The sequence below is a fragment of the Macaca mulatta genome, chromosome 1 (genome assembly GCF_049350105.2).
Source record: "Macaca mulatta isolate MMU2019108-1 chromosome 1, T2T-MMU8v2.0, whole genome shotgun sequence".
NCBI classification, from domain to species: Eukaryota; Metazoa; Chordata; class Mammalia; order Primates; family Cercopithecidae; genus Macaca; species Macaca mulatta.
Genome location: NC_133406.1, coordinates 186,644,977 through 186,664,980, shown reverse-complemented (window position 1 = coordinate 186,664,980; position 20,004 = coordinate 186,644,977). Strand labels below are relative to the sequence as shown.

Sequence of the window (20,004 nt, the reverse complement as noted above, 5' to 3'; positions counted from 1 at the left end):
ACTTCCGTGGGTCTCTTTGTCTATTAAAAGGCAATACTGACCTCATAGGTTCATTAGAGATTACATGAGATCACTTTATATAGTACCTAACAGTGCTTGGCAACTGGTAGGTGCTTAATAAATGGTAGCCATCATCCAGTATCGTTAAACATCATAGTTATTCCTACAACTTACTATTCTTAGGGGATTTTTATCTTACTTTATCTTCTGAAGTTAGGTATTTTCTTCTTCTCTTCAAATTAGCTGTAAATTCAGCTCATAATTTTACCCTGTGGGCTCCCTGATAACCCCAGTTCACCTGACTGGGATAGTCATGCTTTTTGCTTGGAAAACTGGATTCAAGGTCTAAAAAACTGTCATGTGTAGTATCAATAATTTTATCTGGCCTTTTTCAAGAAAGCTGTATAGAACTGAGTTTTTAATGTAATACAGCTATGTTTCATTCATTTGATGAAATGGTACACTTCGTGGTAACTTTGGCTCTCTTGTGGTGACCAAATGCTAGAACATACATGATTATAATATTTTTCTATGCTGTCGTATGGGTTACAAAGCTGCCTTACTGTAGCAGGCTGGGAGACTATCAAAATGTCGCTGTTACTCTTGATCCAATATATAATACAGCTACTACGATCTACATTGGACATTGTTATTATTGTAGTGACTAAGTATTTTAATTTTTCAATTTGGATGGGGTTTTCACCATGGTTTAGAACAGGTCCATTTGTAATACACCACCCTGTACACCATCCTGTACATTAGCGAGGGTCAAATAAACCCAAGTAGAGAAGTTTTATGTAGAATTCTCTTGCCTTTCTGGTCCTTAGCCTTGAAGGGTTCAAATGTTAATTTAATGCTTAGATCATGTTATAGTACCTCAGATCATGTTATAGTACCTCATAGACTCTCAGGAAGCTCCTTTTTGGGAGAATGCAGGACGTGCTGATTTAGTAGTAGAAATTAAAGGACACCAGGATTCCTGAACCAAAGTCAATTCCTCCAGTGGCTTCTGGACAAATGATGTGGGTTTACTCTCCAGGAAAAAATTGTATTTATTTTTTCCTCATTTAGAAAGAGAAATGGTATTTGATGGGTAATCTAAAGAAAAACAAACAAAAAACCAGAACCGTTCCCTTTTCTTGAAAATGATCCCTGGAAGCCAAAGCATCCCAGATTTTGAGGAGCCCAGATTAGGGTCCTTACTCTAGTCCCAAGCTGCTTGTGCCCTCTGCTGGATGGAATCAGACTTCTGATTTTCATCTGAAGTGGTCACCCACCCACCCAGCCATCCATCCATTTGTCCATTTTACAACAGTATTTGTGGAAGACACTATTAGGGGTGAGGGTTGGGGGCAATACAGATGGGCAGACCCTGTTTCATTGCTCAGGGAGTTCACAGTGTATTCATCCACTATAATAGGGTATCTTCCATAGAATTTGTCTTTCTGTTGTTAAAATCACGTCAGTCCTTTTTAGGGCCATACCTAGCATCTGCTTTCTGATCTACAGGTAGAGTAGAGCTCTGAATGTTAAATGACAGGGATAAAAAACCAAAGGACATCTGCTTTACTTCCTCAGTCAAAATTAAGGTCTGCAAGGTTGGAGGGTCCAGATGCTCACCCCTACTGGAAGAAGAGCTCAGAATAAATGAGGCATCTCCTTAGCAGCAGGCGCTGTAAATGCTGGCAAGAGAAAAGTATGGGTTGTAAGAGCTAGCACTGTGACAGAATTTTTTTCCCCTTGTTTTTTAGTTTAGTTGTCTCCCACCCCTTGTAGTACCAGTAGCAATATACTCCCATCGTCTGCTTTGCCTTTGCCACCTGCAGAATGGTCTGGCAAGTGGGGGAGGAGCCTGCAGCTGTTGCCTGGAAAAGGAGCTGGCTCCTAGCAACAGTATCAGCAGGCCCTGCAACTGAGAGCACTAAGTTTGTCCTTTGAGGTCTTACCCTTCCTTTCATACAGTTCAGCAAATATCTTTTGAGGGCTTACTTAGTGCTAGGCACTATGTCAGGCCTGGGAAAGATAGATGAATCAAATAAGTACCTTGCCTTCAAAAAGCTCACCACTCTGGGTACATTAACAAGTGAACAGACATAGTACATGGTGCTAAGTGCTATGTAGGAGAGACTAGGTGCTCTGGGAAAACCAGACAGGCACATACTGGTGCAGGGGTTAGGGAAGGTTTCCCAGAAGAGGAACGATGTTAATGATGAGTAGGAATTAGCTAGGTCAGGGAGGCAGAGCAGGATGTTCCAGCCAAAGGGAACAGAACGGGCAATGGCCAGTGGGACATGAGAGCATGGCCAGTTTACCTGGGTAGTATGACAGGGCCAAAGATTGTAGGACATAAGGAGATGAGCAGGAAAGAGTGAGGCTCTAGAGCTAGGCAGAATACTCTTCTCTCGTGCTTTTATACACATAATTATCCTTGAGAGAAACATGGATAGTACTGATTCCCACACACAGGACCATTATTTCATCTCCAGAGACTCAGCATTTTTGATCACGGACTTAAATGTGGCTGACACTCGTAAGTGGCTTCAGGGCCACATTGTGGCCCCACATTGATGCAGAAGAAGCTGAGTTGGTTCACTCTAAAACTCAATCATATTCTTTTAGGGATATTATCAGGCCTGTATGATATTCTACCTCTCTTCTCCCTTTAAATTGTAGAAATGATCATCAAATAAATACCTTCATTTTATTTAACATAGCACTTTTTCATGTATTTTGAAATCTCACGGTTACTCAGGAGGAAAACAAGTATTCCAGTTCTTGGGCACATAATATTACCCACATGACTGCAGAAATGCCCAACTGTTTGACTTTTTTATGTTAAAACTGCCCTAATAGAACTTTAATAGATACGAAGTGTCCAAAGGCTAGAATAGCTTTTATGTAGCTCTTGTAGTGGAGGTGTTTATTTCTAGATTAAAAAAAAATCCTGTTACTTTTGGGCTTTGTAAAATTTAGCAAATGAGTAAACGTTGGTTGCACACTATCTGCTCAGGGACTGTAAGATGCCAGGGCACTGTGTTATAGAGTCTGCATGAATTCAACATGGTTCCCCCTCTCAAGGAGCTCAAAGCAGCAGATGGCAGACTCAGAAACAAATAAATAGAACAGTGAACCAAGCGCAACCAAGAAGTTTGTGGACTGTGTCAAGCTAGCCAGGAAGTTAATTTATTTCTAGTCTTTTTTCTGTGTGTAAACACATTTTTAAAAAATTTATAATTTTAATCACTTTATCACATTCCATGGTACGTATAAGTCGTAACGTATTTATTAACATCCCAATTATTGGACATTTAGGTTATTTTCCAATTGTTTTGCTAGTATAAACTTGCTGCCATTAATTTACACATAAATGAATCTTTGCTGACATCTGTGACAACTTCCTTAGTGTGAATTTTAAAGATGAGATTTTGACCTGGGGTTTTTGTTGTTGTTGTTGTTGTTGTTGTTTTGGAGTCTTGTTCTTGTCACCCAGGCTGGAGTGCAGTGAAACGATCTTGGCTCACCATAACCTCTGTCTCCTGGGTTCAAGCGATTCTCTTGCCTCCGCCTTCCGAGTAGCTGGAACTACAGGCACACACTCGGCTAATTTTTGTATTTTTAGTAGAGATGGGGTTTCACCATGTTGGCCAGGCTGGTCTCGAACTCCTGACCTCAGGTGATCCACCCGCCTCGGCCTCCCAAAGTGCTGGGATTACAGGCGTGAGCCTCTGCGTCTGGCCTTGACCTGGGTTTTGAAAGATGAGTAGGAGATGGCCAGATAAACAAGAAAAAGGGGAGAGTAGGAAGGGGCATTCCAGGTAGAGGCAATAAAGGCAACCTCGAATGCCAAAGTTCCCAGGCAACTGGTAAGTTTTGCTTTTCCTAAAACAGCCACCAGTCCTGCCTGGTAGGCTCATAAAGCCCTGGGCACAGCAAGATGAAGTTACATGTTACAAATGGCATTTTAATTGGATTTGCTTCCCTGTGCCTTGCTTTCACAGTTGCTACCAAGGCAATGTCTTACTACCTCAGCTCAGAAAACCACCTAGACCCAGGGCCCATCTACGTGCGAGAAAATGGGCAGCTGCACATGGTCAATCTGGCTCTGGATGGTGTCAGGAGTAGCCTGCAGAAGCCAAGGCCTTTCAGACTATTCCCCAAAGGCTTTTCTGTGGAGCTTTGCATGAACAGGGAAGACGACACTGCACGGAAAGAGAAGACTGATCATTTCATCTTCACATATACCCGGGAGGGGAATCTTCGGTACTCCGCCAAATCCCTCTTCAGCCTTGTCCTGGGCTTCATCTCCGACAATGTGGATCACATTGATTCCCTTATTGGCTTTCCTGAGCAGATTGCCGAAAAGCTGTTCTCTGCTGCTGAAGCCAGACAGAAATTCACTGAGCCAGGTGCAGGGCTGAGGGCTTTACAGAAATTCACTGAGGCCTATGGAAGTTTGGTGCTTTGCTCCCTGTGTTTGCGAAACAGGTGGGTATTCTAATTAGGTTATTCAGTATTTTATTGGGTGTGTTAATTCTGTCAAGCTCTGGGGCTTAGTGGGCTCAGGGGCTTCCCTCATCAAATAGCACTTCAGGTTAGAACTTCCATATACAAAGTGAAAGACCATATTGAAAAAATCACTCTTCCTTCTCCTCATGTCTTAGACGAGACGACACTTAACTTTATTCTGAAATCATTTTACAAGGATTAGTTGTCACAGCTCCTCCATTAAGTAGAAAATATTCTTCTACCAGCTTTCAAAGAGAAAATAGAAAAGACAAAATGTGATCTGCCAAATATCTCTTGATATGCTCTTGCAGATGGGGAGAGTAGTATCCAGAGTTTGGGGGCCTGTTTTTGGTTTTCAGACCACTAAATACTGACCATTAGATAAAAAATGACCTTAAAAGATTGGGTGATTAAAATTTCAAATATCCTAAAGTTTGGCAATTCTCAGATAAAGTCCCTACATTAAGGTCTATAGTCTAACAAAGCAGATATTTTTTCTCTTGTGACTTGCCTTTGCTCATATGCTTTATTTAAAATTTTTACTCTACCATCATGTAAAAACACTTTCAAAACATCTAATTTCTTTTTAAACTTGCAAAAAACAATAAAAATATACAAGGCAAACAATTTAAACACAAACACAGAGGGGCATAAAATGAAACAGAAGCCTTCTTCCTATCTCATCTCCAGTTTCCTCTCCCCAGAGACCAAATACTGTTACCAGTTTTTAAAATACCATTCTAAAGATATTCTACACACATACATGTTTATGTAGTTCCCTTCTTTGTTATACAAATGGCAGCATGCTGCATACATTCTAATGGACCTTGCTTTCTTCACATAATTTGAAAATCATTTATCATCAATATTGGTAGGTTTTTTTTTTCTTCTTCTTTTGAGACAGTCTCACTCTGTCACTAGGCTGGAGTGGCAGTGGCATCTCAGCTCACACTGCAACCTCCAACTGCCTGGTTCAAGCGATTCGCCTGCCTCAGCCTCCCCAGTAGCTGGGATTACGGGCATGTGCCACCATGATTTTTGTATTTTTAGTAGAGACAGGATTTCACCACGTTGGCCAGGATGGTGTCGATCTCTTGACCTCGTGATCCGCCCACCTCAGCCTCCCAAAGTGCTGGGATTACAGGCGTGAGCCACCGTGCCTGGCCTACTTGTAGGTTTTAAAAATAGCTTTATTGTATACTACTGTATGAACTATTCTGTGATTAGACCTGAAAGGCAGCTTACTGTTTTTTTTCTTTTTTTTTTTTTGAGATGGAGTTTCACTCTTGTTTCCCAGGCTGGAGTGCAGTGGTGCAATCTCGACTCACTGCAACCTCCGCCTCCCAGATTTAAGCAATTCTCCTGACTCAGCCTCCTAAGTAGCCGGGATTACAGGCACCCACCACCACGCCCGGCTAATTTTTTGTATTTTTAGTAATACGGGGTTTCACCACGTTGGCCAGGCTTGTCTCAAACTCCTGACCTCAGGTGATCCACCCGCCTCAGCCTTCCAAAGTGCTGGGATTACAGGCGTGAGCCACTGTGCCCAGCCGGCAGCTTATCTGTATGAGCATTATAACAAGGGCTGAACAAAAAATGTATGTAAGAGAAAGCCATATCTGAAAACAGAAGGTAAACTCATATGCTTAATAAAGGAAAAATGATCTTTATTTAATCAGCTCATAGAATTAATGGTTTCACCACAGGCCAAATACTATATTTTAAAAAGAAAAGACATAAACACATGTAGAAAAGGACAGAAACTTGGCTCATAAACTGAGCAGGCACCTTGAAAGCTCTGTCTCTGGACTATGGTCTCAGTCGTGGCTGGGCTTGGAGCTGCTGCCAGTGGAAAGGAAAAAAATTACCTTGCCTAAAGGAAAAAGTCAAGCAATATTTCATTGTAGCTTATGCATTTAAAATACATTTTACCCTTCATTTTTTCTTCCAAGTTATTTATGTATTCGTTGTTGAAAAGTTAGAACAGTGGCAAAATAGAATTGTGATGTATATCTTGTTTTAAAATTATTTTATGAAAGCAATATATACTATTTGGGGAATACATAAAATTGTGGTACTAAAAAATTCATAATCTCACGTGATCATTTTCAAATATATTATTTTTATGCATTTGGGAATATATACTTTGTACAACTTGTATTCTGTTTTTTCCCCACCTACCTTTATAGCTTAATATTTCCCATGCTATTGAAAATGCTGTTTATCCATTTGCAATATCTGGATACTGTTGTAGTGGCAGATTGGTCGGACTGGAATGAGAATAGCACTCTTCATTCACATTTGATGAGGACATAAATTAGTGTAGCATTTCTGGAATCAGGTTGGCAATATGTATCAAGAACCTTGAAAACATCCATACTGTTTGTTTGACCCATTAATTCTATTTACTAAGAATCTATTCTAATCCCTAATGTAATAATCAAAGATGGGAATGGATATTTTTACAAAAGAGTGTTCATTGTAGTACTGTTTGTATGAGTGAAAATCTAAAAACTAAGTGTTCAACAGTAGGGAATTGGTTAAGCAAATTATAGTATATTTATATGATGAAATATTATGTAACTATTAAGATAATATTCTAAGAAAGAGATTTTTAAAATGTATGTACTGCATAGATAGAAAAAAGAAACCTACCAAAAAGTAGTCTAGATGGTGGGATTGGAATTGATTTTATATTCTTTATACTTTTCTATATTTTATTTTTTTCAATGAAAGTGATACATTATCAGAAAATGTAAGAAACATTTACATTTATATAATAATCAGAAAATATAGGACACTTTTTTTTTTTTTCTTTTTGAGACAGGGTTTCACTCTGTTGCTCAGGCTTGAGTGCAGTGGCGTGATCTTGGCTCACTGCAGCCTTCGCCTCCCAAGTTCAGGTGATTCTCCCACCTCAGCCTCCCGAGTAGCTGGGACTACAGGCGCCTGCCACCGTGCCCAGCTAATTTTTGTATTTTTTGGTAGAGATAGGGTTTCACCATGTTGACCAGGCTGGTTTTGAACTCCTGACCTCAAGTGATCCACCCACCTCAGCCTTCCAAAGTGCTGGGATTACAAGCGTGAGCGACCACGCCCAGCCAGAAAATACAGAAAACATTCTGAACATAATCTTTTAGCCTGTATTTTATTGCTGCAATTCCAGACTTGACTGTCTCATTCAAATGTAAGACTTTGAATTGTGATCAAAACCCCTCTTCTTTTGAATCCTTGGAAGGAAAATAGAGGGCAGGAAATTTGAGGCTGCATTTGCAATCCAGGGCTGTAGCTGCAGTCCAAGAGGTTTTGTCAGCACAAAGGAGTTCAGGTCAAAAGTAATGAGCTTGAAAAAATAAATGAAAATAAAATAACTGGGTAGGTGCAGGCACTTGCTATCTTGGGGTTAAGTCACAAAGCTACCTGCCAGAAGCAAGTGTCTTTGCAACTGGATTCCAACCTTACGAAAACTCTCTTCTTTGTGTTGAAACCCCAGTGATTTTTAATCCCGCTGGTGGTCACGGGGAGGCAAGTATGTTTTCCTTAAAATACCACCTTTTGTTATTGACATAATAGTAATAGCTACTATTTCATGAGGTCCTGCAAGATGCCATGGAATTTTAAAATACTGTTTCTCTTTTTCTCAAAAATCCTGAAAAAACTTGTATTCTGTTTTTTCCCCACCTACCTTTATAGCTTAATATTTCCCATGCTATTGAAAATGCTGTTTATCCATTTGCAATATCTGGATACTGTTGTAGTGGCAGATTGGTCGGACTGGAATGAGAATAGCACTTTTCATTCACATTTGATGAGGACATAAATTAGTGTAGCATTACACTAGATGTAGAAGTAATCATTGGCCCCATTGTGTAGCTGGAGAAATTGAGGGTCAGAAAGGTTAAGTAACTGTCTCACAATCACACAAGTAATTGGGCTGTTAGAATCCAAACTCAGATCTGGTCTGTGCTCTTTCTATTGCCTTTCCACTGTACCGTTCTGAACCCTTTAAGGGAAAATTTGGAAGACTGGTTGCAAGCAAGAACCTAGAGCTTCGATTATGTCCTAGATTGGCATCTAGTAGTGTCTGTGGCCTAACACGTTTGTTCCTCAACCTTGAGTTTCGTAATGTTTCTTAATCACATTACACAGTGTTATGTCCTTTGCAGAGAACCCTTGTTTCAGAATTACTAAAAATCTTTTGGTTAATTGATCAAAGGATATGTGTTTTCCTTTCTCTGATTGCCAGTAATCCCCTAAATCCCCATTAACACACTTCAACTCTGTGATTGGAAGGTGAAAAACAGCAGCTGTATTTACAGTGCAATTAAAATACATCTGAGTAAATAAGGCTCTTTTGTGTACCCAGCTGAGCTCGATCTCCAGACAGCTTAGGTTCCACCCTTTAAAGGGGTATCAGTGCCTCAGGCCATCTGTACCTAGCAGCCAGGCCAGTCATTAGTTTGAGTACATCTTTTTTTGTTTGGAAGTAGGAAGAAAAGAGATTAACTCCCCTCTTGCCCTCTGATTATTCCATCCTGTTTTTGGCAGTTGTGATCCTGCTGATGGAAGAGAGGTGTGACCTCTTAGGTGTAACCCCACTGATCCTAACACACCATCTTACTGTGGAAACTTCTAGACATCCAAGAGGAAGGTGGATGAGAGAGGCCTGCTCTTGCCACAAGTCAGTTTCCCTGTCCTCTTAGGTTCCTCTCCTCTCCGTTTCCTGTCACACCTAATCCCTTTCATTTTTTCTCACTGACCTCATCTGAGATAGATGAACCACTAGAAAGCAGGGCGGAGGCCCCAGCCTGGGCTGTGGAATGCTGTTTTGATCTCCTTTCCCTCTCCAGAGGCTTCCCTGACGCTTCCAGATAACAACTTGGCAAGGTGCTACAACGTAATTAAGTTGCTGGTGCTCAGGGTTTGTCTTAATATCCATCTAGACTGGAGTGAGTCCTTGTAGCAGTCTTGCTGTACATACTTTTGGAGTAAAGTTAGGGTAACAAAGGCACAGGGAAGTGTTCAGGCAAGATAAAATGTGATGTGCCAAATATCTCTTGGTATGTTCTGGGGGATGTGCAGATTGGAAACCGGTCTTGACCTTGCTCCAGTTTTCAAATCACAGGATGTTGAGCATTAGATTAAAAGCGACTTTAAAAGAATTAGTAATTAAAAATTTGAGTATCCTAAAGTTTGGAAATTCTCAGGTAAGGTCCCAACACCAATGCCAAGGTCTGTCTGATAACAAAGCAGATGTCTTCACTTGTGACTTTCCTTTGCTAATATACATTTTTTTATTATTCAGAATTTTTATTTCACCATCACATAAAAAGATGTTCAAGGCATTTACTAATTGAAAACTTCAGCCTTTGCCCTGATAGTAATTAGTGAAGTCTGCTTATTCCATAGTACTGTGTCCTGATAGGGTGGTGGGATGTTGACTATGATAGAAATCCGCAAATGGTAATGCTTTAAGAGGAGTTGGGGGAAGCTATTGATTGCTCTCCATGCTTTATAGGTATCTGGTGATTTCAGAAAAACTTGAGGAAATTAAGTCTTTCCGGGAGCTGACCTGCCTGGATCTTTCATGTTGCAAGCTTGGAGATGAGCATGAACTTCTAGAACATCTCACCAATGAAGCCCTATCTAGGTACTGACCTGTCACCACTTGTAGATGAATTGTTTCAGTATTGTTTTAAAGGCTGATCCAACAGGATTATCTTCAGGAGTGCTGATTACTTCCTCTTCTTATGTTGATTTGCTTATTTTTTTCTAAAACATTGTCAATCTCCAAATCTCCATTTACTTGGTACAAGCAATGTAGATTAGACAACCCTTAGAAAGTCAGTCAGTTGACTCAAGTCAGTTAGTTGATTCTCTTTTTCTAAGTAACTTTTATTTAAACATGTAATACTTGAAGCTACCTGGGTTGAAAAATAGTTTTGCCCTTTATTTATTCTTTTCTTTTTTTTTTTGAGACAGTTTCGTTTTTGTTGCCCAGGCTGGAATGCAATGGCACAATCTCAGCTCACCACAACCTCCACCCGCCAGGGTTCAAGCAATTCTCCTGCCTCAGCCTCCCAAGTAGCTGGGATTACAGGCATGCACCACCACGCCCAGCTAATTTTGTATTTTCAGTAGATACGGGGTTTCTCCATGTTGATCAGGCTGGTCTCGAACTCCTGACCTCAGGTGGTCCGCCTGCCTTGACCTCCCAAAGTGCTAGGATTACAGGTGTGAGCCAACGCACCCAGCCCTATTTATTTGTTTTTTTAGATGGAGTCTTGCTTTTGTTGTCCAGGCTGGAGTGCAGTGGTGCGATCTCGGCTCACTGCAACCTCCACTTCCTGGGTTCAAGCTATTCTCTTACCTCAGCCTCCTGATAGCTGGGATTATAGGCGCCTCTCACCACGCCAGCTAATTTTTGTACTTTTAGTAGAGACAGGGGTTTTGCCATGTTGGCCAGCCTGGTCTGGAACTTCTGACCTCAGGTGATCTGCCCGCCTCGGGTTTTGCCCTTTATTTATCCAGTCCTAGTTTATTCTAGCAAGGGATGAGACATTATACCATAGTCAATAATCATTATCATTTGCTACTTTAACTATCAATGAGCTACAACTATAAAGGAAATGAGCTATTAAAGATAGCCAAAGAAATTATTTTCAGGAACCATGATTTAAAGAAATAGCCCAGTTCATACCATTCACAAATAGTCTGACTGCTCTCAGATTATTCTGACCAACAAAGAGGAGGACAGATGGATTCCTCTGTGGTTTTATAAACACCCAGAACAACAGCATTACAAACCTGGGTCTAACCTGCTACCTGAGGCCTGCTTCTGACAGTGACACCTACCTACTGCCCCATAAAAAGATACTGTTGTGTGAGCCTAGGCAGCACCAAGGCTCAGATTTCTTATGTGAAAACGGAGCATATTAATACACCAATTCCAGCTTAGCAGCAGATGGATTGGGTTATGGGTATATTTTATTAACCCAATCTGAAAATCTAGATTGATAAAGCTGGTTAAATTTAGAGGATGGTGTGCTCTGCAAAAAGAATTCTCATAGGAGTTCTTTAGCAGCCTTTCCTGACATATTTAGAATGTTTTTGATTTTCACACGATGTGTCAGAAAAGCAGCTTTTGTTTTAAAGTATATTTATCCCCTTAGTGGAAGTCCATTTATTCAACAATATACCTTTAGTGCCCTCTGCCCTCTGAAATTAGTACTGCATGACACTAAATTAACCCTCACTTGGTAACTGAAGTGGCACCAAAAAATCTTTTTTTTTTTTTTTGTGAGTCTCCTAGGCTGGAGTGCAGTAGTGCGAACATAGCTCACTGCAAGCTTTGAAATCCTTGGTTGAAGCCATCTTCCTGCTTCAGCCTCCCAAGTAGCTGGGACCACAGGCACACAGCACCTTGGCAAGCTAATTTTTAAAAATTTCTTTTAGGGATGGAGTCTCTAACTCCCAGGCCCAAGTGATCCTCCAGCCTCAGTCTTCCAAAGTGCTGACATTACAGGTGTGAGCCACCATGCCCAGCCCAAAAGAGCTTAACTCTGTTAAATGCATTGGGTATGAAATAGCAAGAGGTAGAGGATATGTTGTATTTTTAAATGAAAATGTTGAAAGCATGTTTTTATACCTAGACTGTCTCAAACTCTGAGTAATTTATGTATGTACTTTGTTACCCTAGTGTAACTCAGCTCCACCTGAAGGATAATTGTTTATCTGATGCTGGGGTGCGGAAGATGACAGCACCAGTTCGAGTGATGAAAAGAGGCCTTGAGAATCTAACGTTATTAGACTTATCATGTAAGTTTTCTTCGAAATTATAGATTATTTTAATGTTGGAAGAATGGCCTTAGAGATCATCTTGTTCTTCCCCTTCATTTTAGAGGTAAGAAAGGAAAGGTGACTTTCCAGGGTGCCATAGAAACTTGGTGGCAGAGCGGGACCAAGGCCAGAGACTCTTGACTCCTGGTCAAATGACTTTTCCAGCATATACCACCTCTTTAGGGTAGGAAAAACCCTTTCACATTCATCCATGCCACTCGCTGTGTGCAAACAGAGATACCTTTCATCATATTCATTGCATACTTAAAGGACTTTTGACTCATCTTTATTTTCCTTGAGCCTCTGATCCTTGGTATCTGTCAGCTAGGTCCTTTTTTATCAATGTTTGCCTGATGAAAAGCTGGATGAACGGATAACTTACTTGAATTAACAAGACATTGACTCCAATGGTAAGAGGTTGACAGAGATCATTTGCAATTGAACTGAGCATCCATTGACTCTATGGCAGGACAGTATGGTGCCAAAAGAATAGAAAGAGCAGGGGTTTGAGGTCCGAGGACCCTTCTTGCTCTGCCACTTTTACTACCAGTTATATACCTTTGGACCAGTTATTTAACCACTTTGAGCATTGGTTTTGGCCTTTGTAAAATGAGGATAATAATGAATGTCCTGTCTGCCTCCCAGGGAAGTGTATTCATTCACCAGATATTTTTTGAGCATCTATAATGTGCCAGGCAGTATGCTTATGGCCTTGAGGACTCGAGGCTAAGTGTAGTACTCTCTGACGCGAGAAAGTAATATATAAGAAAGGATTCTGAAAAAAAATGCAAGTTGGTAAGAGTGGTGATAGTATCTGTGTCTGAGTTCCCTTGAATATGTTTTTAAAATAAATGCTTTTACTTTGGAGGTGAAATGGCCATGAATAAAGTATGGTGAACCATTTTAACACATGTTTATATATGTTTTCATATGGTTCCAAATTAAACCCTTTGGGATAACTACCTGGTTCATTTATTTTTCTGCTCATCCCCAACTCCTAGAAAGTAAGAGCTGTAAAGGATCTTTAAGGATCATTGAGTGTAGCTCTTCTACATTATGAATAGTAAAGATCAGACTTCTGCATTTAATTTACTTTGAAAAGTTTGCCAACTCAAATGTTTTGTAGTTTATCATTGCCTGGACTTTTTTCTGAGCTTATTTTTGGTTGTCATTTTAACAACATTTATTTTGTAACAGAATGCTACCTTGTTTTTGACATCTAGGTAACCCTGAGATCACAGATGCAGGCATTGGATACCTCTTTTCTTTTAGGAAACTAAACTGCTTAGATATCTCTGGGACAGGGCTCAAGGTAAGACTTTTGGTTCCTTCACTCATTTTTCTAGACTCAGCAATTTGATATTTTGCCTGTGCTAATTGGTATTTAGAAAGGGCTGGTATTTATGATGGTCTTTATTTACTACTGAAAGCAAGTAAGAATTAACCAAATGCATTTGCATTTCTGATCTGTCTCTGCCTCACTAGGATATCAAAACCGTCAAGCACAAGCTCCAGACCCACATAGGCCTTGTTCACTCCAAAGTGCCTTTGAAGGAATTTGATCATAGTAACTGCAAGACAGAGGGCTGGGCTGACCAGGTACTCCAGATTTTTCTTCCCTGCTGTTGATGCAGCTTTTCATCTTAATTCCAAGTGTCTTATCCAACACATTGAATAAACAGTAATCCACTTGGTATTCCTTGGCTAAATTGTCATCTTCATGTCAAATTGGAGACACTGATGGGCTATAACTGGCCCATATACTTAAAGAATTGATGCCAGACCTTATATCTCATGCTCTGGTCACTAGATTGTGCCTTATCTTTACTGGACCTAGGAGAAAATGTCATCTTACAGATGTCTCAGAAAATAAGTGAATTCTGGCTTGCTATACAAAAAAGCAGTCTGACCCAACTTCAGAAGGACGGATTCTCTTAGTAGTATGTATATACAGGAGAGAGAATAAACTCTAGTGTCAGCAAATAAGGATTCAAATATGATTCTTCTCTTTCTTTTGGGAAAGTTTCTTACCTCCCACGGCCTTAGTGAGAAAGTGTCTCTCGTGTCCGTCTCTCACTGAGTCTTACCAGTGAGAGAACTTTACTTTGACTCCCTTTTGTCTTGATGGTCTTTCTTCACTTGGTAAAGTACAGACTTAAGTGAGATTCAGAGTCTTCTATGTAAGTTGGAAGTGAGAAAGTAACCAAGTAGGACAGCACAAGTAGATGTCACCTTCCCTGTGACTGGTGGCTTTCTCCTTTAGATGCTTTTAACCAGTGTTTCTTGGTGGAGGCCTAGAGGACCCACCAAACTGTCCAGGATCCCTTCTTAGCTCCAAGCCATAATGCATAATGGTAGAACTGTCTACCTGCTGGATTGTAGCATCACCTCTCCACAGTAAGCAGGGAGACTGGTGAGTTGTGTTTCAGAAGCACACTGAGCTTGGTCCAGAACATGCATGATGAAAGAATTACCATGGTGCATTGCCAGATAAAGTTTCTAGTGCTGTATGAGACCTAGATGCATCCAGTGGACTTGGGACAGGTGTGGGATGGTCTTACAAAGGCTTGCTGCAGTTTGATAGCAGGTGACATGGTGGAAAGAGCATAGGCTGTGGAGCCAGAAAGACCTGGGCACGGAATCCTGGCTCAGCAGCCCAATAGCTGTACAACCTAAAGCAACTTTCAGTCTCTGTCTTCATCCATAAAATGCAGAAACCAGGCTCTCTCTTGAGCAGGGCTTGGGAAGGATCAAGTAGAATACCTGACAGCCTGACCTGAGAGTAAGTTGATGACCAGTGCAGTCCTGCCCTCCACCCTCAGCTGGGCCCCTAGGACTTGGTAGCAATGCTTTGCTTTGCTTATGTCTTGGGGATCTGTTATTGAAACTGTTGCAGACTGACTCCACTCACCTGCCCTCATTCTTGTCTCACAGGGGTCCACTTAATTCCCTATTTCTGTCTCAGAATTTCTCCATTTCTTCAACCGTATTCCACTTCCCTACTATTGGAGAGAACAAGTATGCTCCTTTATTCTAGTCACAAGCCCTTTTTTTTCTTTTTTAAAAAATTTTGTTCCTGAAGATACCCAGTTTCCCTTGTGATAATTACTAATAATGATTTTTCCCTCCTGCCCCTGCCCAGCATGTCTTCATTTGTCCCTCTTTGTTGTCCATCTGCTTTCTGTAGATAAATGCAAGATGTCCTTATTCTAGCATGGTTCTCATTCCCCAGTGCAGCTGTGCATTGTTTCCTGTCCAGTCTGCCCCATCCCCTCGGTGCCTACTCAGTTCTTACTCCCTTGCGACTTAGTTCTGGCCTCTCCTGCTCTCCTGACAGGGTCCTCTTGAAGGTGGGTGGTGATATTCTTTACCTTCTTTGGCTTTCCTGCAGCATTTGATAGAAACATGCATGCCTTATTATTTTTCTCTGGGCCTCTCTCCTGGCTCTCCCACAGCTTTCTCACTCTTCTGGCTGTGGCTGATTCCTCTTTCTTCCTCTCCTCTTCCACATCTCCACACTCCCCAGGTGCTCTTTCAGTGTTCTTAGAGCTCCAGCTGTCCTTGCGAGGATGACTCTGCATTCCTCTCTAGACACTAGAGCCATTCCCAGGTATCCTCTGTAAATCTCCACCTGCCATCTCAAATTCAGCTTGTCCCAAACCAAACTCATTTTCTTCTTCCCCATCCCCGACCAGCTCTTATTGACATTCTTATTTCTGTTTAGTGGAAGGAAGCATCATTTTCCCTATTGCCCACTGAGTCAACACGTTTGATTAATCCATCCTGGTGTTCCCTGAAATCTGTTCCCATTTTTATCACCAGGAAATTATAGAAGAGATGGTAACTAATATTTATTAAGTGCCTTTTGTGTACCAGACACTGTGCTAAACTCTTTATGTATATTATCTTGTTTGATCCTTAAAATAGCCCTATGGAGTGTGTACTATCGTTGATCCTTAACAGATGAAGAAATTGAGACTAAGAAATCACTTGCCATGGGTCCCCTGGCAATTAAGTAGTGGAGCCAACTCTGGAACTGGTTTTTTGTTTGTTTTTAAATAGAGATGGCGTTTCACCATGTTGCCCAGGCTGGTCTCGAACTCCTGGGCTCAAGGAATCCTACCACCTCGGCCTCCCAAAGTGCAAAGATTATAGGTGTGAGCCACTATGCCTGGCCTGGAACTGTATTCTTTTTTTTTTTTGAGACAGAGTTTTGCTCTGTCGCCCAGTCTGGAGTGCAGTGGCGTGATCTTGGCTCACTGCAACTTCCGCCTCCCGGGTTCGAGTGATTCTCATGCCTCAGCCTCCCGAGTAGCTGGGACCACCACGCCTGGCTAAATTTTGTATTTTTTAGTAGAGACAGGGTTTCATCATGTTGGCCAGCCTGGTCTCGACTGCGATCCGCCTGCCTCGGCCTCTCAAAATGCTGGGATTACAAGTGTGAGCTACTGAGCCTGGCCTGGAACTATATTCTTAAATTCAGTGTTGTACTGCCTATGTCCTGAAAATGTTTTTCTTGACCTTTTTTATGGTCATTTCATTGCATTCCATAATAAAAAAAAATATTAAATTTAAAGTTCTTGTTATTCGTGGTATACTGAGAGGATCATTAGCTTTTCTTTCTTTTTTTTTTTTTTGAGACGGAGTCACTCTGTCACCCAGGCTCGAGTGCAGTGGCATGATCTCAGCTTACTACAAGCTCCGCCTCCTGGGTTCACGCCATTCTCCTGCCTCAGCCTCCCGAGTAGCTGGGACTACAGGCGCCCGCCGCCACGCCCAGCTAATTTTTTTGTATTTTTAGTAGAAACCAGGTTTCACCGTGTTAGCCAGGATGGTCTCGATCTCCTGACCTTGTGATCCGCCTGCCTTGGCCTCCCAAAGTGCTGGGATTACAGGCGTGAGCCACCACGCCCGGCCTAGCTTTTCTTTATGTATAGTTTATATTCAGGCATTTTTCTTTTCTTTTTTTTTTTTGAGACCGAGTCTCGCTCTGTTGCCCAGGCTGGAGTGCAATGGCGTGATCTCAGCTCACTGCAAGCTCCGCCTCCCGGGTTCACGCCATTCTCCTGCCTCAGCCTCCCGAGTAGCTGGGACTACAGGCACCCACCACCATGCCCAGCTAATTTTTTTTTTTTGTATTTTTAGTAGAGACGGGGTTTCACTGTGTTAGCCAGGATGGTCTCGATCTCCTGACCTCGTGATCCGCCCGCCTCGGCCTCCCAAAATGCTGGGATTATAGGCATGAGCCACCGGGCCCAGCCACTTATTTCTAAAAGAATTGGTAGCAGCTTATAATAAAAATATATTTGTAACAGTTTAAAAAGTAAAAACTGGTCATGATAATGTTATGAGAGTATGGAAACATGGGCGTTTTACATACAAGAGTTTGAGTTATAGTTGGAGTATTTTAAGGCACGAGAGTAAGTCTAGGAATGTGTGGAAAGTGTTACGACTAAAGTTTTAAGTTTTAATATTTAGTTTAAGGATATGTAATTTATTTCCAGCTTGGAATAAAGATGAAAATAGACAAGGAAATCAGCTTTATAGATTTCCCTTAGTCATGCAGATACATATATCCAACGTGTTTGCGTTCTGACTCAACTCCTGCATTAGAACAGAAAACTCAGACTTGATTTGGTTCTTATTCTTATCACCAGGCATCTGAAGTAAAATTTCCCAGAGGGGTTTGTGCTTATGGAGAGGGAAAAAGGGGGAACAAGAAAGGCTTGAGATTAAAATCTCGAGATTTTGTTTGGATTCAAATCTTTCCAAATATGTTTCAGATCGTTCTGCAGTGGGAGCGTGTGACTGCGGAAGCTGTGAAGCCACGGGAAACCTCAGAGCCTAGAACGACAGCTCAGCGCTTCTGTGAGAAATTCCCTTTCCTTTGAAGTTTTTTGCCCTTTATTTGCATCCTTAAAGCAGTTTCACCTGTTTTCCCTCCTTGGAAAAATTAATTATGGTAGTATTGGCTTATTTATGATCACCAAGACTTGTATTCCCTTAGCATAGCTTACAGTAGAAGTTCACACTTAGCTTTGAGCATCAGCACCAGGAAGACAGCTTTTTAAAATTACTTATGTATCATCTTGTTCCAAAAAAGATTTGTGGTGGTACAAAAGTAGATAGAATACAGAAGATGAAAAAGGAATTAAGTGTAGCCAGAAGTTGGAATCAGCCCATGTGTCCATCAACAGATAAATGGATAAACAAAATGTGAAATGTACGTACAATGTATTTCAGGCTTTAAAAGTAAGGAAACTTTGACACAACGTGGATGAGCCTGCAAGATGTTATGCTAAGCAAAATAAACTAGTCACAAAAGGACAAATACTATGTGATTGTTCTTGTATAAGGTAGCTAGGTTAGATTCATAGAACAAGCAGAATGGTGGTGGTGACTAGGGAGGCAGGGGTGGCACAGGCAGGAATAGGGAGTTATTGTTTAATACGTGCAGAGTTTCATTTGTACAAGGTAAAAAGAGTTCTGGAGATGGATGGTGATGATTGCACCACAATGTGAATGTCCTTAATACCGCTGAACTGTACACTTAAAAATGGTGCAAATGGTAAACTTTATGTTATGTATATTTTATCATGATTTTAAAAGAGAAGGAATTGATGAAATCAAAGTGAAGAAAATATAAAGGTACCAAGTAAGAATCCAGGACATACCAAAAAAAATGTAAAATAGGTTGTATCGTTTGCTCTTTGGCCCTTAGAAGACGGAGTCAAATCCAGATTTCAAATAATGAAGGCTAACATTTTGGGGACTTTTAGTGTGTGTCAAGCATTGTGCTAATCACTTTATGTACATTATTTCATTTATCTTCATATTACCCTTATGAAATAGGTTTTGTATCCCTATAGAGGTGATTAAACAGAATTTCAGACAAGTCACTTGCCCACGGTCACTTCTAGGAAGAGGCAGATCTAGGATTTAAATCCAAATCTGTCAAACTGTAGTATGAGTCCTTGCCTTCAACCTATGCCTGCATGCATACCACAGCGACCTTACAGGGCACTCAAGGCAAAATGCAGTCAATGCAGATATCACCCTGTTTGGGCCTTTGTCATATCCCTGGGGGTATCCTAGACTGATGAGGGGATTAGCATGCCAGTGTAGTGAACTCATCACCCTTCACCTCTGTCACAGATGGGAAGCGGTCTCGAGCAGAAGCCCCACTGAAGTGTCCCCTGGCAGACCCCCACATGAACTCTTCTGAGAAACTCCAGTTCTATAAAGAGAAAGCCCCAGATTGCCACGGGCCAGTGTTGAAACACGAAGCTATCTCAAGCCAGGAGTCAAAGAAGAGCAAGAAGAGACCTTTTGAGGAGTCAGAGACAGAACAGAATAATTCTTCACAACCTTCAAAGCAGAAATATGTATGTCTTGCTGTGGATGACTGGGACTTGTTAAATTCCTATTGATTAGTAGATACAGGTTGACCTTTCTCTGGCCCCCAGCTCTAATGTTTGAGTAAAGGAGACTGAGGATGATTTACTTTTTGTTTGAATTTACCTATGGCATTAGCATAGCAAGCAGATATTTCTACTTTTGTGGTGGGGGAGGGGAATGCTATGGAAGTATGTAATAATTTCTAATGTATATTTTCAATACATAGTAATTTTTTCAAATAAACATTTTTGCTGTCCTTAA

At 41.1% G+C, this 20,004-nt stretch overlaps 1 protein-coding gene across 1 annotated transcript in view; it reads left to right on the top strand.

The window, feature by feature from the left end:
* Positions 1-20,004, top strand: part of LRRC42 (leucine rich repeat containing 42) — a 21,934-nt gene extending 1,930 nt beyond the window's left edge. The window contains exons 2-8 of the mRNA XM_001113152.5: positions 3,999-4,485; positions 10,025-10,156; positions 12,206-12,324; positions 13,569-13,657; positions 13,831-13,944; positions 18,129-18,213; positions 19,501-20,004. Of these exons, the coding sequence (XP_001113152.2) occupies positions 4,013-4,485; positions 10,025-10,156; positions 12,206-12,324; positions 13,569-13,657; positions 13,831-13,944; positions 18,129-18,213; positions 19,501-19,775 (1,287 nt within the window). The 5' untranslated portion in view covers positions 3,999-4,012 and the 3' untranslated portion in view covers positions 19,776-20,004. The remainder of the gene's footprint in view (positions 1-3,998; positions 4,486-10,024; positions 10,157-12,205; positions 12,325-13,568; positions 13,658-13,830; positions 13,945-18,128; positions 18,214-19,500) is intronic.